The 16,813-nt window shown below is 39.1% G+C and overlaps 2 protein-coding genes across 19 annotated transcripts in view; both read right to left on the minus strand.

The window, feature by feature from the left end:
* Positions 1-190: 190 nt before the first annotated feature.
* On the minus strand, positions 191-12,514 carry slc2a2 (solute carrier family 2 member 2). Its single transcript, XM_088310770.1, has 13 exons — positions 12,397-12,514; positions 12,236-12,331; positions 11,387-11,595; positions 10,394-10,518; positions 8,998-9,113; positions 8,756-8,918; positions 6,327-6,433; positions 6,165-6,245; positions 5,719-5,823; positions 3,865-3,966; positions 3,595-3,798; positions 1,873-2,107; positions 191-1,789 (listed from the first exon to the last, which is right to left on the minus strand). The coding sequence occupies exons 1-12, from the start codon at positions 12,436-12,438 to the stop codon at positions 1,901-1,903; spliced, it is 1,557 nt and encodes a 518-aa protein (XP_088166896.1). The 5' UTR covers positions 12,439-12,514; the 3' UTR covers positions 191-1,789; positions 1,873-1,900.
* Positions 12,515-14,496: 1,982 nt separating this feature from the next.
* The window catches only part of tnika (TRAF2 and NCK interacting kinase a), a 59,884-nt gene continuing 57,567 nt past the window's right edge, over positions 14,497-16,813 (minus strand). For all 18 annotated transcript variants that reach the window (XM_088310830.1, XM_088310821.1, XM_088310813.1 and 15 more), the window contains one exon: positions 14,497-16,421. In XM_088310830.1, coding sequence (XP_088166956.1) covers positions 16,338-16,421 — 84 coding nt within the window. In that variant the 3' untranslated portion in view covers positions 14,497-16,337. The remainder of the gene's footprint in view (positions 16,422-16,813) is intronic.

The raw sequence follows: 16,813 nt of genomic DNA on the forward strand, positions 1-16,813 counted from the left end.
GTATGTGAGTATTTAGCCTTTATTCTCATAACATTTTTTTAACATTCCTTGTATAATAAAATAAAAACTGAATATACATTCAAAAATATGATATATTGAATAAAGAATTGATTGATAAATTCAGTTTGAATTACCTGTATATAAAAATTAAAAAATATATAATTTTTTTCAGAAAAAAATATTTTGCACATTTCAGAGGCAATTATTTATTTTCTTTTTAATTTTTCGTATAAAATTATTTTCAAAACATTTGTCTGTGTGCATTAAACAACACAAGACAAGGAAACTGAGATCATGGCCAAAATAATGTCACAATGAGGTAGTAACGACATAATTACAGCAGGTAATTAGAAAAAAATGCATTGGCATAAAAGAGTTCAGCAACATTACAGTACAACACTCACAAAAACAAAAACACAAGAATAAAGTCCCAATCTACAAGAAGTACAAATTGCAATGGGCAAGACGAGCCTTTTGAAATTCACTTGGGAATTCAAAATATTACAAGGATAGAGGAGTAATCTTGAGAGACCAAAAAATACGTTACAAGAAACAAAACAAAACATTATGAGAATAAGTACAAGTAGTATAACGAGAAATTGTAATGACGAAACAGTCAGACTGTTATGAGAAAAAAAAACATTAAAAAATACAACAAAAAAAAAGTCAAATTATTGTCAAAATTGTGAAGACAAATGTTGCATTGTTACAAGAATAAACTCAATTATGTCAAATTATTATATTAATAGCATAAAGCCACAAGATTATGAGAAGATTTTGCAAGTTCAAGTCATGTGTAATATTACACGGTGGACAAAAAAAGATGCAATACTATGAATAAATGATAACAAATACAACTTTATTGTTGTAATTGTAACCCCCCCGTTTTTCTGTGCGGCCCTAATACTTCCTTTTACATTCGTGCTTTATGCTAATTCCTTTTAAAACCCAAGACAATAATACTGACGAGCTGGAGGTGAACTGTGAGAGGCTCATCTCAAAACATCAAATGTTCACCTCAAGGGGGCGCTGGAGGGACCACAGCAGGTGTACAAATAATGGTGCGTTGTTGTATGTTACTCTGCCTCGAAAATTATTCACACTTATAATTATTATCGATCTCGGCAGTTCCACAATTCTCAACCGGCCCAAATTTCTCCAACTTTGAAATAGTCTCAAAATTTAGGACATCTCGGGAATCGTTTGAGCGCGTTTCCAAATTTCCAACCCGTCTAATAATTCCACAATTGCCAAGAAAATATTGAAACGAATGAGGCAGTTTCCCAATTTCTCAACCGACCATTCCGATTTAAAATATTCACAAAATCAACAACATGTTAGGAATTATTTTCACGCATTACAGCTTTAGCGTCCATGTTCATGAAAATTAAACCCATTGAGGCATTTTCCAAATTGAACTAATCCTTCCACATTTTTCATTCAGGCTAAGCTATTCAAACTTCAACATATTTACCAAATTCATCTTGAAAATCATCAACCAATTCCCCCCCCAAAGTTTTCCTCATTTCCCACGATATTCCCAAATCATTTCTCAAGCAATCCAAACCATTTTGTCTTCAACTCATTCAGGACATTTTTTTCCCCTTTTTCTTTAGTGAACATGTTCCATGACAAAATTCCCCAATAAATGGACATTTTAAAAACACACCTTGGCCATTTAAGTGGAGCTTTCTTTTTCAAGTCTTGACGGTCATTATTTTTTCCACATGAATTCATGCCACAGCTCTTTCAGTTGTTCAGCTTTCCCCAAGAATACAGGAATTGATTTCTGTGTTTGAACAAATACATGACACTTTGCAGTCGCATTTGCATTTTTGGACTTGAATACACTTGAAGCGAAGCGTGACTCACCAAATGACTCACTTGCGGTTGGGGGCCCTCAAGCATGCGTGGCTGTTTTGAGCTGCTGCAATTCGACGTCGTCGCTCTTGGCGTTGGCCGGCGCCTTTTTGCCACCCTTTCGGAAAAGGTCAGAGATCTCCTCGAAGCTCTTGCCCTTGGTCTCCGGCACTCGTAGATACGTGAAAGCGGTAAAGCCGAAAAGCAGCGCGGCAAACAAGAGGAAGACGTACGCGTCCAGCCAGTTCTGAGGAGTCAAAATGGGGCACCGTTACATTCCAGACTGCCGCTGCCATCATTGAAATCTGTCATATAAAAATAAGCTTTTGAATTGTACTCAGGGCATATTTTTTATAGAATTTATGAAAATATGATTCATGACACTTTTAAAATAATATAAACATATTTATACAAATCATAGAGAGAGTTCAAGATAAAAGGATAGCTTCTTCAGGTTCACAATAAATAAATATAATTATTAGTTGTTTTGTTTTTTTTAATTATTAGAATTATAATATTTTCCAAACTTATCAGCTCACCATGCACATCAACAATCATGCCCCAAGATTGTAAAATGAACCTACGGGCGTCACTTTCTGTAGGCATTAAAAGCAGGATTTCTGCAGACGACCTTGAATAATTTTCAACAAATAAAAACGAGGATGTGCTGGAATTCTTCCTGCCTCTTCTTTTCGATTTCTACCATCTCGAAGTAAATAAGTGTGCTGCCATCTTGTGCTTGACATCGGAATCACACCCAATACAAATCCAGAGTTAGACGAAAATACAGTTATGAATTCAATATTCAATTCATAATATTCAATTCACTGGTATTTTTCTTATTGACTCAGAAACACTTAGTTTAAAATTACTTCAGGTTTGTGGACAAGCACATCGACTTACCCCCTTCAACCTCTCCTGATCAGGTGTGTGCCTCAGTCAGTCGGTTTCATTTTTTTTTTTTTCAAGTAGATGGCCGCATAGCTTCATCCATCAACGAGCTAACGGTAGCGTACCATTATTTCAGGCATAACGCAAGTACTTTGAATTCATCCCCTGAGCACGGTTGCAACTCAAAAACACTCAAATCGCAAATCATTTCGGAATGTTGGAACTCAACTGACTGTGCCACTCCTTTTTCGTGTGCTGCTTTGGCCACCTGGGGGCGGTATAATGCAAGTCATGCAGTGACAAACAAAGAGCAACAGTTTCATAGCAAGCTGGTGTACTACAAATTTTTCGTGATGATAAATAATATATGCAGGTGAGCAATTGCATTTGTGTTCAAAATATCTATTGTTTAAAGTATTCTACAACCGCAACTAGCGATGCAAATCATGAGTGGAACAATGACGTGATCCATGGTTATGTTAGCGCTAAGCTAATACAGCCTTTAGGCAATTGTTTGTGGTTGTTTTTTATCCAGAAGGTGTAATTCTCTTTTGTGGATTGTTTAGTTTGACAGTTAACTTTGATTGGGAGTGGCATTTGGCAGCTCAGAGTCCCTTTAAAAAAAATAAATAAATAAAATGCTCCCGATGAGCCAAATTATATAAATAAAGTTGTATTGGATTGTGTCACGTGTCATCATCCTGTCACGAGGTTGCTGGAGCCTTCAGCGTCCATCGTACATCACAATGAATGGCATCTTATAATTTTTAAAATAAATAACTAAATAAATAAATTAATAAATCAACATGGAGCTGCGAGACAACGCAATATGGATAACCCTACCTGAATGTAGAAAAAGGTCATGCCTATGATGAAGTTGCTGGTCCAGTTGCAGCAGCCGGCGAGGGCGATGGCCGCCGGCCGGGGGCCCTGACTGAACAACTCGGCCACGATGAACCACGGAATGGGACCGGGCCCGATCTCAAAGAAGGCCACAAAGAGGAAGATGGCCGACATGCTAACGTAGCTCATCCAGCTGTACGAACTCTGCAGGGGAAGACGGCAATCCGAGTGGTTTTCCTATCTCCTTTCTCGGACATGATTTGGACAAACCTGGAACTTGAGGCCGACCGTCATGGCGACGGCGCAGAAGAACATGCCGCCCAGGCCGGCTAGCGTCAGCGTGCGCCTTCCGGCCCGGTCCACCAGCGCCACCTGGAACACTCAAGTAGTGTTACTTTCATGCCAAGTTACATTCTTTCACCCAGTCATTTTCGCCACCAATTTCTACACGCAACATCCCATAATGATGACTTGGAAAAATGTGTGCTCATTTATCAAAAAATAAGAACTCATGTTTATACGGGTAGTGCGGTTTTCAGGTTGTTTTTGTCATATTTGTGTTGAGTACTATTTGCATTATTATCAAATACTTTCTTCTCTGCTATCAAGTAGTTTTTAATGATTGATATGATATTTTATAATTTTATATATATATATGTAGATATATACATACATATATATATATATAATTATATATAATTATAATTATTAAGTTTTTTAATGACTAGTTTTTACATTATTATTGAGTAGTCTTTGCGTATGAGTAATTTCTAGACAGACACAGAGAGAATTGTGCTTTTGTGTTACTGAATAGTATTTGTGTTAACAAGGAGTATCTGGGTTAGTATCGACTAGTTTTTGCGTTGATAATATTGATTAGTATTTGTGTTAGTTTGTACTTGAGTAATTTTGGTGTAATTAGTGACCAGTTCTTACATTACTATGAATTAGTTTGTCAAGTAGTATTTGCCTTATTATTGAATTGTTTTTATGTTTTCGAATAGTATTCGTGCTAGAGTCAGTCGAGTAGTTATTGTTTATCAAGTAGAATTTGCATTCGAATTAAGTTCCTTTTTGCTTTCGAGTAGTATTTGTGCTACTATCCAGGAGATTTTACGCAAAAGGTTGTTTTTTTGCATCACTACGGAGTAACTTTTGTGTTTTCTTGAATAGTATTTCTCTGATCGAGTAGCGTCTGTAGTAGTTGTCGCGTTGATATTATTGAGTAGTTTTTGTGCAGAGAACTATTTTGATTGATATTGAGTAGTTTTGGGTTCGAGTCATTTTTGTGATCACCGAGAAGTTTTTGCATTGCCATTAATTCATTTATCGAGCAGTATTTGCATTATTGAGTATTTTTGTTATCGAGTAGTATTTGTGTAAGTATTGAGTAGTTTTGTTTTCTTAACGAGTAGACTTTATGTTGCAGTAACATTTATGCTGATACTGAGTAGTTTATATATCGGAGTGTTTTTGTGATATCGCTGAGTATTTTTAAAAAAAAAATTCTAATCAAGTCGTTTTCATGTTACTATCAATTCATTTTTTGTAATGAATGAATAAAGTTCATTGTGTCTCTTATTTCAATTTGAAATGTTTGGTTGTTTTATGTCAGACTGACATTTCCCTTGGGAGGGGTCGAACGGACAGCGGAGGGCGTGACCCACGCGTGGCGAACACGCCTTCATTGAACATCAGGTGATAAAGACAACTGACGAGACGACATCACGTGACATTCTAAACACGTCAGGCAAGTGACTAAACTTTTAGTCGGTCTGAGATAAAAGAAGCAAGCATTTCATTTTTCTGTTATATTATTCATTTGATGTTAACGAGTAGTCTTTGTGTTAGTATGAAGTAGTGTTTGTGTTATTGTGTATTTTTTCTTATTATTGAGGGTTTTTTTATATTATTGAGTAGTATCCGTGTTCGTGTCAAGTCGTTTTGTGTTAGCCTCTGCTTTTTGAATACGAGGCCACAATCAACTGCCTGTGGCTAATTTTGCCCATTGCACTTCGCTAATTCTTCACAATGTTTTGGTGAGATGTTGTGTTTAGAATTTTGAGGGGGGAAAAAAATTATTAATTTTGGAAAAAGGCTGTAAAGCTAACAAAAGCGACTCACAGACACCAGAGTGAAGATGGTGTTAACGGCGCCGACGCCAATGGTGGCATAGACGGGCTGACTGACGCCGGCCCGACTGAAGATTGCCGTGGAGTAGTAAAAGATCTTGAGCAAGAGAAAAATGGACACTTATTGATATGACATACACCCGTGATATTTTGTTGGAAAAAAAAAAAGCTACATTTGTAGCATTTAGCCGACAAGTTTGTTCAAACGTATTTGTGAGGACGTTCAAACGTAATTGTTGGTACGCTGAAACGTACCTGTAAATACGTTCAAACGTATTCCCCAGTCAAAATATTTGACTCCACAGTGAGAGCTCCACGCTTCAATACTCAAGCACTTTTGTTTAAAATAATAATGAAAAAAAAACGTATGTCACAAGAAGCTACAAAAATAATTAAAAAAAACAAAAGTCAAAATTGACGCCATTCACCGAGACTCACCGCGTTGATGCCCGACAACTGCTGCGACAGGTGCATCATGAGGGCGACAAAAAGCTGCCGCCTGTACACCGACGAGCAAATCTTGGGACAGAAACACACGACATCCGTGTCGAGCTATGCGGAAAAAGTGCACGTGTAAAAATTCTAGCGCGGGAAACCAACCAGAGACGAGATGGAGATCCGAGGCACCTTGTCTGCCTCCTCCTTCTCCCGCCTCATCTCGTCCAGATCGACGGACGCGTCGTACGCCCCCTTCAGGCGAAGCAGACCTGCCGCAGAACACGCCAACATATGATAATCATTTATTTATTTAGTCAAAACAAAGAAGAGGAAGGAATTTCATAAAGTTCAGGTGAGGTGTCGGGAGGGAAAATGAGGCATTTATTTGAGCTGTGCTGCCTTTTTGAAGTGAGCTGCTCAGTGCTTACTTGCGTAAAAACTTTTCACAATGATGGGTAATAAGGAGGAATTGATTTGAGCTCAGGCAACTAATATGAGATGAGGCGTTTATTTTGTAAAATCAGAGAAAATTGGGATTTTGTTTTTTTAAATATATGCAGTATATGAGGTGATGTGTTTATTTGCGCAAAATATTTATTTGTTTAAATCCTGTTAGTGAGGATAGGAGGCGCTGACTTGCGACGTCTAACTACATCGATCAGATGTTTAATTGTTTACAACCTTTTCGGGGGGCATTTACTTGAGTTGAGGCAATTTTTTGAGGTTCGCTGTTCATAGGTCCAAAAACATTATTTGTTCAAACCCTTTTGAGAGAAGAAGGAGGCTTTTATTTGGGTTGTTCTATTTGAGGAGAGGCATTTATTTTTTTTTATTCCTGCTTTCTCTGTGTAATGAAACTTCTGAGTTGTCTATTTGAGCTAAGCCAGTGATTCTCAAATAGTGGGGCGCGCCCCCCTGTGGTTTAAAAAAAAAAAGCATCGCCCTGTCGCTCGTTGACCCGGAAGTGATTTCTTTCGCCGCTACTTAAATGCAGACTTATATGTAAGTCTGCGCACAGCAGCAGCAACAAGCTACGTGATAGTAAATAAACGACTCCACTAACAAGTTGCGTTCTAAACGAGGAGGCGAGCAAAGAGGCGCTAAGCGCGCTAATCGCTAAAATGAATTACAGAGTAATAAGTGCTTCGATGTACGTTCGACTTTGAACAGAAGTCAAAAAAAAAAAAAAAAAAAAAAACTTTGAACAGAAGTCTGACTCGACCCGCGTTTGGGCGGAGAGCCAGCAGCTATGAACAGAAATGTTGCATTGCAACCATTACGTATCGAAACAAAATAAAAAAAAAACGGAAATGGATGACGTCATCACGACGAAGAGGATCGATGTCAAACGTATAGTAACCATAAAAAAAATTAAAGAACGTATCGTAAACATATTAAAACTCTTGCTTTATGTTATTTATATAGATTTTTTTATTTTAAATCCCCCTGGCTCTTCTTTTTGTCTTTTCTATATTATGTACGTATTAATAACTGTTTGGTTTGTTAATGTTAATAAAGTTAAAAAAACGTATACGTAGTCAATACTGCCGCTTCTTCTCTTTTCTGCCCCCTCCTTCCCCTGCTTGGGAATTAGGTGATGGGGACATGCTTTGAAGATTACGGCACTGACGAACCGGGAAGGGACCTGCTCTGCCGAAGTCGTCTTCATGCAGCGCCTTTTCTGATTTCCTGATATTTCAGCACTTCATTGAACTACTTGTTGGCCTGTTTGCTATTTCTGTTCTTTCTTTTCTGTTCCCAATTCCCCGAATTAGGTGATGGCGATTCACTTGGAAGTGGCTGTACTGAATTTACACCAACTGACCGGTACAAGATCGAAGGCTCATCTTCGGATATGCTGCCATGGATATTATGGCCCTGGATGAGGACCCGCTCCACTGAAGTCATCTTCCTGCAGCACTTCATTCAATTGACTCTTATATTATCTCATAGCATCATTGTATGTGTCAAATGTTGCCCAGTTGGCATCCATTGCAGCCTGGTCATCCTGGAAGGGGGATTCCCTCATCTGTGGTCCCTTCTCAAGGTTTCTCACTTTTCCCCTAATGAGGTTTTGTGAGTTTTTCCTTGCCCTCCTGGGGGTTAAGATCGGGGATGTCGATTGTGGCTATGTAAAGCCCTTTGAGACTGTCTGTGATTAAGGGCTATACAAATAAAATTGACTTGACTTGACTCAATATTTATCACCTCATCAATATTTGCACAACAGCGTACTGAGTTTCGAGATCCTCACAATAATAGTTCTCAAAATTATATTTCTAATCAATTTAGCTTTGTTAAGGGATATTTTATTGACAATCTAACATCAATATACAAAGAAAGAAAAACATTGGCGGTTTATTTGAGTCGAGGTATCTATTCAAGGTGAGGCATTCGTTTGTTCAATATAAATTCTAGTTAATTTGGGACGGAGGGAGCCATTTGAGTCGAGGCTGATGTGTCGATTTAAGGATTTCATTTGTTCCAATCCTGTTGGGAGGAAATTAAACGGGTGCACTTTTGACTTTGGGGAATCTACTTGAGGTAAGGCATTTATTTGTTCAAAACCTCTTCACGTGTTCTTTCCGTACTTTCCTGAGCCTCTTGTTCCTTTCCCAGAAGGATGTATAGGTAGCGCGGGCTTTCGGGGCACAGCGGCAGCAGGAGAGACTGCAACACGGCGGGGGTCCCCGAGAGTCCCAGCAGGAGGGGCCACATGTCGTCATTACCCAGAATGAAGTCCAAGCCGATCACCTGCCGACGACAGGCGCATGTTACGCCAAGGAGACGTTATCTGTGTGTGCGGCCCCCCCCCCCCCCTCGAATCCCCCACCTGGCTGATGAGGATGCCGATGACAATAGCCAGCTGGTGTAAAGTCCCCAGGGCACCTCGGTAAGCTTTGGGCGCAATCTCGCCGATGTACATGGGCACCAGGCCGGACGTCAAGCCTGAAAACACACACAATACACAATCCAATTTTGAACTGAAACACACGGAAAACGGGTGTGGAATAGGATGACTGATCTGATAAATGCCCGATTTAGTCAGTCACAATTTAACAGGGAATGAAAAAAAAAAAAAAATCATCATTCTTGTGGGAATATGTGCAATATTAATGGAAAAATTAAAATTATTTAATGTTACGAGAATAAAGTTAGTTAACATAAGAAAAAAATGATACTTTTTTGTGAATGAAGTTGCAATATTACAAGAACAAAGTCGCTCGACTATGAGGGAAAAAGTCTATCACGTGAATAAAGTTGGGATATGCTCAGAAAAAGTTGGACTTTTATCATAAATAAAATGGAGTGCTATGAGAATAAAGTGGTAATTTACGATAAAAAATGACATTATGAGAATAATGCAGTCATATTCTGATTTTAAAAAATTGCACTTAAAAATATCAATATACCGCAAGAAGAAAAATCAATTTCTACAAGATTAAAGTATTATGTATTCATCTCATTGTTTACAAACCTTTACAGTTTTTACAGACCTCAAGTCGAGGCGCGGCCAGTCCGAGCTGTTGTGTTTTTTAAAATGTTTTAATGTAATATTAAAAGAATAGACATTATAACTGTTATTGGCATAAAGGAGTTTATAGTTTGAGTAATTTTCAGAGAAAAAAAGTCATACTATTACAAGAAAGGGTGGAAAAAGTTGTCAAATGAATTGAATAAAGATGTAGTACGGTGTTACAAGAAAAAAAAATTGCAGTCTTATGAGAACAATTCTTTTAATTTCAAAAATGAAGAAATTATTCCGTACCAAGAATAAAGTTGTAATATGATACAATACAACTTTATTCATGAGAATAAGTTACATTTATATAAGAATAAAATTGTGATGCCGGGAATAAATAGTTCAAAGTTTTATTATTGGTGGTGAAAACCAGTTAAAAAATACTGTAATTAAGCAGTTTTATTATGAGAAAAAAAGGTTATTATTAAGTTATACTAAAAACTACAAGAAAATATTTTTTTCAAGGTAAAACAAAAAAATAGTCACATCACAAGCTAAATGTCATTTAATGACAATATAAAAATAATAAACTAAAATAAAAAAATAAAAAATAACTTAAGTTATAATAACTAAAATAAAATAATTTTACAAAGTTTAAAAGTTGAACAAAAACACCACGAGAATAAGTCACAATGTAACGCGAAGGTGTGCGTTCCATTGTTGCTCGTTTCCTGACAACAAAAGATGGCCCGTTGGGCGCTCTCACCGGAGTAGAAGCCCATGATGGCGCGGCCGGCGATGACCATGATGTGAGGCCGCCACATCTTGCAAAGTCCCATCAGGAGGCCGCCAGCCACCGCCAGCACGTTGATCGCCAACATGCCCTTCACCCTGCCGCCACAGACACTCACTTCTTAGACAAACGTGTGCCAAGCAAAAACTCAACAGTTTTTTATCCTCACACACAGGTGACCTCTGTAATGTTCTTGTTCCGGTCAAGAGACTTAAGTTAAGTTCTTGTTCTGGCTGGTGAGTTTTTACTTTTAAGCAAAGTTATTGTTCCTGAGATGGAACTTTTATCAAGTTTTTGTTCCTGTCACCATAACAAATTTCTGGATCCTGACAAATGGATTCCACATAGTTCTTATTCCTGACAAGTGACTTGAGCAATGTTCTTATTCCTGACCGGTTACTTCTGCAAAGTTGTTGTTCCTGACTCTTGACTCTGGCAAAGTTTGTGTTCCGATTTGAGGAAATTTCTTCTTCCGAACAACTTTCGCAACGTTTTTGCTCATTTTGGATTCCCTTTCAAATGTCTTGATCCTGACAAATGACTTTCACATAGTTCTTATTCCTGACAGGCGGCTTGGGAAAAGTTTCATTTTTGCATAGTTGTTGTTCTTGACAAGTGACTTGAGCAACGTTCTTATTCCGGAAACGTGACGTTCAAATAGTTCTTGTTCCTGATAATTAACTTTGGCAAAGTTCATGTTCCTCACAAATGTGTTTAACAAAGTTATTGTTCCTGAGAAAATGACTTGAGCAATGTTCTTGTTCCTGCACACTGACTTGAACAAAAATTGATTTTTGTAAGGATTTTTTTCCTGACTATTTCCCACTTTAGCAAAATTCATGTTCCTTACCAGAAGTTATTAAAGCTGTTCCTGACACTCTCAATTATTCCTGATGGGTCACTTTAGAAACATGCTCCGGACAAGTGTTAAAGTTTTTTTGCAAAGTTCTTGTTCGTGGCTCTCACCTGCCTCTGAGGTCTCCCACAAATCCCACCAGGAAGGATGAGAGCACGCCACCGACCGAGAAGATGGCCACCGACAGGGACCAGTACATGACCACGGACGGATGGACCTGTTCCTGCGCAGTGTCTGCCATACGGCTGCCGTTTGGCGACATTGGGTCGGCTTCCTGGGGCCACACGCCCAGCGAGCGCTCATAGTGCCTCTCGATTACCTACCGCGCAAAAAACGCAAAGTCACACATGAAAACTACAGCGGCACATTGCTACGTGAACACCAAATAAACAAAAAATACAATACTGAGTTCAACTGAGCCATCCGAAATTATTTACAATTGTAGATCAAGCAAAAAAAAAAAAAAAAAACGGTTTGAGCTAAATTTGAACCCAAATTCACGTTCCAAAATTAATGTGCGGTGTTAGCCACTGAGCCATCCAGTCGCCCCAACATTTCTGAACGAAAACTTTGAAATATGTTACAAATACAACGGCCTTGCATTGCCAAGTTTTCATTTTCACGTTTTATTCCGCAAAAATGTGAGGCGACACACACAAGGCATCATGCTGGATCGAGAAAGCATTTTATCAATATCGAATGAATCGAACGACAACCTAGAGAATCAAATTAGAATTCACGCAAGAAACATATTGGAGGACGAATTCATGATTTTGAGGATATTTTAATGCCTCATTTAAGACACGGGTCAAAACCGGCTGGCTTACTTACTAAAAATGAAATATTTTGAAAGCCTGATCGAGATAAAACACAGACAAAGTCCACATTTGACCTTGTACGCGCGAATCATACGCAAGCTCATCACAGCTGGCGCACAAGACGAGGGCTGCAAAACTCACCTGTTGCGGGGCGTTTATGACTCCCAGGCTGTAACCGTACTGCAGAGAACCCAACACCGCCGTGAAGACGGCCAACGCCAACGTGGCCGTCAGTTCCTGCAGCAATTGATGAAAGGGAAACCAAAATCCATTTTGACGCCGACTCACAAATGCACGCTTACCTTTCCCGGCTCCATGATCAAGAGTCCAAAAGAGTCGAGCATGGCAGCCCAGGCAGGGGGGGAGAGAGCTAATGATCAATGTCCATTGACCACTCACACACACACACACACGCCCACGCACACACGGATAAACACACAAAGGACAGGTAGTGCAAGCACAAGACACAAAAGTCATCATGTTCACTTTTTTTTTGGAACACAAAAACACTTTTATTTTTTTTTGCACTGATTCCGAATCTGTACAAATTTTTTTCTGCAGCACAAATCAGGCTTAAAAAATAAATAAATAAAAAAATGCAATATAATAGTATTTTTTTTTTCAATTCAGAAAGAGGTTGATTTTTTTTTCTTGAAATGTTATGGCTATAAACGACAACACGTGGTAAAATCTGCATCGTCAAGTCAAACTCGAAAAATAAAAATATCTCAAAAAGCTGATGTGTTAGGAAATAAAGTAAAGACGTTTGAAGAATCCTCAAAAATACATTTAAGGACAAAAATAATGCATACAGTATGAATTTAATGAAATAATCTAATACTTAACTTTGTCAAAAGAATCCTTCCTTTTGTAACCGGCATTATTGATCATAATAAATGTCCTGACATGAAAGCAAATACTTAAATTGATCGACATGAGAGAATCGATCGATATCAAACAGCACGGAATCGATACGCCAATCACATTTTGCATGCGTTGCCCGCTTTAGGGATGGGAATCTTTTTGAGAACCAGTGCTGACTGCTGGTGATTTAATTCAGAAGAATCGTTCGTTATCTTGCCTAATCAATCTGTTTATTGATTACGGTTTAAAAAAAAATAAATAAATCATCTGCGCCTTGACCGGAGCTCGGCAGTTGGTCAGGCCACTTAAAGCGCCTCACTCTCTGCTGGATGTGTTTCCGCGGAGGCTCCGCGGGTCAATCTGAAGGTGGACGCTCTAAAAAAGTGGTTCTGTATAAACGTGTGCAAGATAATTATTTTGAAAAATAATGAAAAAAAATATATTAAAAAAAGGATCTTGGACGTCTTTAGCCGTCAATGGCAGCAAATGTGTTAAGAGCTAAAATGGTTCTTGTTCGTGATTTTTTTCAAAGTTTTTTGTCCCTGAAAACAGAAGCTAGCAAAATTCTCGTTCCTGATGGTCACCTTCACAAAACTCTCGTTTTCGAGTGGCAACTTTAACAAATTGTTCCTGACAAGTTGCTTTTGCCAAGTTCTGTGTTTGTTCAGGTTTTAATCAACTAAAAGCTTGCAAAAAAAAAATAAAGGTCATCAGTAGCTGACACAATCACTCTTTCTGGTTAATGATACACTCACAAGGTGACCAAAGTCTGACGCTTGCGAAAAACACTGGAGCAGCATGGCTGTACTCACATTTGAGTTCTCAGTGTAATGACCCGAATGGACAAACACACACCAGACCACGCCCACACACACACACACACACAGACGTGATTGTTCCAAAGAGGTTACCTTAGAAAGGTTCTTGTTCCTGTGGGTCACCTGTTGCTGCAAATGCCATTTTGACAGTACGAGGATTTCAGTCGACAGCTATGATCTGCAGGCTGAACAAAAAGAGTCCAAGTACGGCGCTTTGAGGAACCCCACATGTCATGGCCACAAAATAGCTCCTCCAAGTAGGACCTGAACTATTTTAGAGGACCCAGACAAGTTTCCTTTACAAGGCGATTGTATTAAATTAGTAGCAGCAAAGTTCTCGTTTTTAATCATGATTTCAGTAAAGTTACTTCAACAAATAAATTGTTTCTGACGTGATTTTCACATGTTTGCAATAACAACAATTCAAAAACACAACTCAAGAACATACACACGGTAGTAAAATGGCTCTACTCTTGCATTTATTTCTCTTCCAGTGTCTGTTTTACAAAACAAAACAAATCCTCAAACAGGATGATTAGTCTTTTCAAAATTTAGCAGGAAGAAGAAAAATTAAAAGACAGCAAAGAAAAACAGTACAGTAGTTTTGTTTGCGAGTCCTGTAATGTGTAATGACCGGAACGGACAACACACACGTACGGTACACGCGCACGCGCAGGCGCAGGCGCACACTGGGAAGACAGCTGGGCTCTTTATTGCTAAACTGTTAGCTTGTTGTGCATCTACAGCCATTTTTAGTACAGTACACGACGACATGGTTGAGGTGTTGGTTAGCTCATCTTCACTAGCGATAATGAACAAAACAATTTGAAACGTGTTAGCGTGTCGGAGCAAAGCCAACACAACTCAAAACAATTTGTAGCGCACCCACAATGTATCCCACCACATATCATCTGGCGTGTTTTCTTTTTTTTTTTAAACTGCCGATCATTCGGGGGTTTTTTTTGTTCTTTTGTGTGAGTTTCAGAAAAAGAACACAGTCACAAGGGATGTGAGCAAAGATATTGTTCCTGACAACAAAGTTTTTGCTGCTGTTGGTTACTTTTGCAGAGTGCCCGTTCCTGGCAAGTGACTTTCCTGAGGTTCTTGTTTCCCAAAGTGACTTTTCCATAGCTCTGGTTCTTGCCAGCAAATTCCTTGTGACAGATTTTACTAATGTTCTTGTTCCTGATTTCATAACGCTAAAGACGGATGCTGTTCCTCGACTTATTGTTGACTGGTGACCTTCCTAAGATCATTACCCTGGTAGGTGATTTTGACACAAGTTCCTGTTCCAGACACTATAGCCAAGTTGTTATTCCTGCACGCTTCTTACATCGTTTTTGTTCCTGACAGGAAAGTAATTGTTTCTCACAGTTGACTTGAAATTTTACATGTTCCTAATAAGATACGTTACAAATGATTTTGTCTCTCACAAGCAACGTCAGCAAAGTTCTTGTTCCTGGTGACTTTAGCAATGTTCTTGTTCCTGACAGGTTATTTTACCAAAACACTTATTCTTTAGAAGTGTCTTTCCTAAAGTTCTTGTTCCTGAAGGGTGACATTAATGAATCCTGTTATATATAAGGGCCTTTCCTAAAGTTTTTGTTCCTGATAAGTGCCTTTCCTAAAGTTATTTTTTCCGACAAGTGTCTTTCTGAAAGAATCAGAATCAGACTCCCCATGTTGTCATTGTACAGCAGCGTACAACGAGATTGGAGTTCTGACGTTCTTGATATTAGTTTTTCCGAAAGTTCTTGTACCTGACTACTTACCTGAGCTAAGCATTTCTTCTTCACACGTGACATTTGCAATGCTCTTGTTCCTGACAGGCGACTTTAGCAAATTTATAGTCCCTGACAGCAACTCTCCCAATGTTCTTCTTCCTGACATGTTACTATAGCAAAGATTTTCTTCTTCCCAGGTGAACTTTAGGAAGGTTCTTACTCCTGACAGGTCACTTTCCCAATGTTCCTGTTCCTGAAACAACAAAACGATAATCTATCGCCAAGGAATAATAATGAAACCCCTCTGTGGCAGTGGGATACAATTGTAGCAAGAGTCACTTTTGTCTACTTGTGTTACGTCAACTTCCTGTTCAAAACAAAAACCTGCACATGGACGTACACCACTGACTTATTCCCCTCACTGAGATTTCAATCTTGGAATGGGTCTAGCACACATGCACAGCACATACAATTTTTTTCTCCGGTGACAGGCGTGTGCTGTAAAGTTTCACAAACGCTCTTGTTGATTGACAGCTCATGTCTGATACAGCACCTTTAAAGAGTGGAAGGACGACAAAGAGGAGAGGGAGAGCGTGAAAGAGGTTGGAAGTGTGCGATTTTCTCTTAAAGGGACGCGGACGTCATCTTTTGAATTGGCGGGAGGAGGAGGAGGAGGAGGAAGGAGATCAAGTGGTCCCTCCGCTGCCCTGGTGTGTTTGTTTCAAGTCATGAGGGCGGCGCAAAAGGAAGAGGAAGAGGAGGAGGCAAAGTGTGCAAAAAGGAGGAAGACGGCAACAGCCAATGGGAGAGCGAGGCTGGACCAAGGGGGCGGAGCCATCACCAGTTCATCATGGAGTTCCTGTTGAGGGTCATGAAGAACACTTGGCTGCTGCCCCCCGAGCGCACTGATGCGAAGAACACCTGAGGAGAGACAGAAAAAGAGAAATTATTGGCAAGTAGTACCAGGTGACTTCAACAAAGTTCCTGTTCCTGCAGGTTACCGTGGCACAGACATTGCTCCGGCGATGCAATTGAAGTTAATTGAGTACTTCATGACTGATGACTTCAGCAAAGTTTGCCTTTCTGTACAATACTTTAAGTAATTGTTGCTAAACGGCAACAACAACAGTTCTTGTTCCAGACAAGTGACTTTGGTAGTATATGTGTTCCTTCATATTGTATTACTTTTGCAAAGTCATTATTCCTGATGTGTTCAATTTGCAAAGTTCTTGTTCCTGACTGGAGACTTTAGCAAAAGACATGGTATCCGAGTGGCAAATTCTTGTTCCAGAAAGGTCTTGTTCCTGCACGTT

This window comes from Idiotropiscis lumnitzeri, chromosome 1, assembly GCF_059441095.1.
Source record: "Idiotropiscis lumnitzeri isolate Australia: NSW breed Sydney's pygmy pipehorse chromosome 1, RoL_Ilum_1.0, whole genome shotgun sequence".
Lineage (NCBI taxonomy): Eukaryota > Metazoa > Chordata > Actinopteri > Syngnathiformes > Syngnathidae > Idiotropiscis > Idiotropiscis lumnitzeri.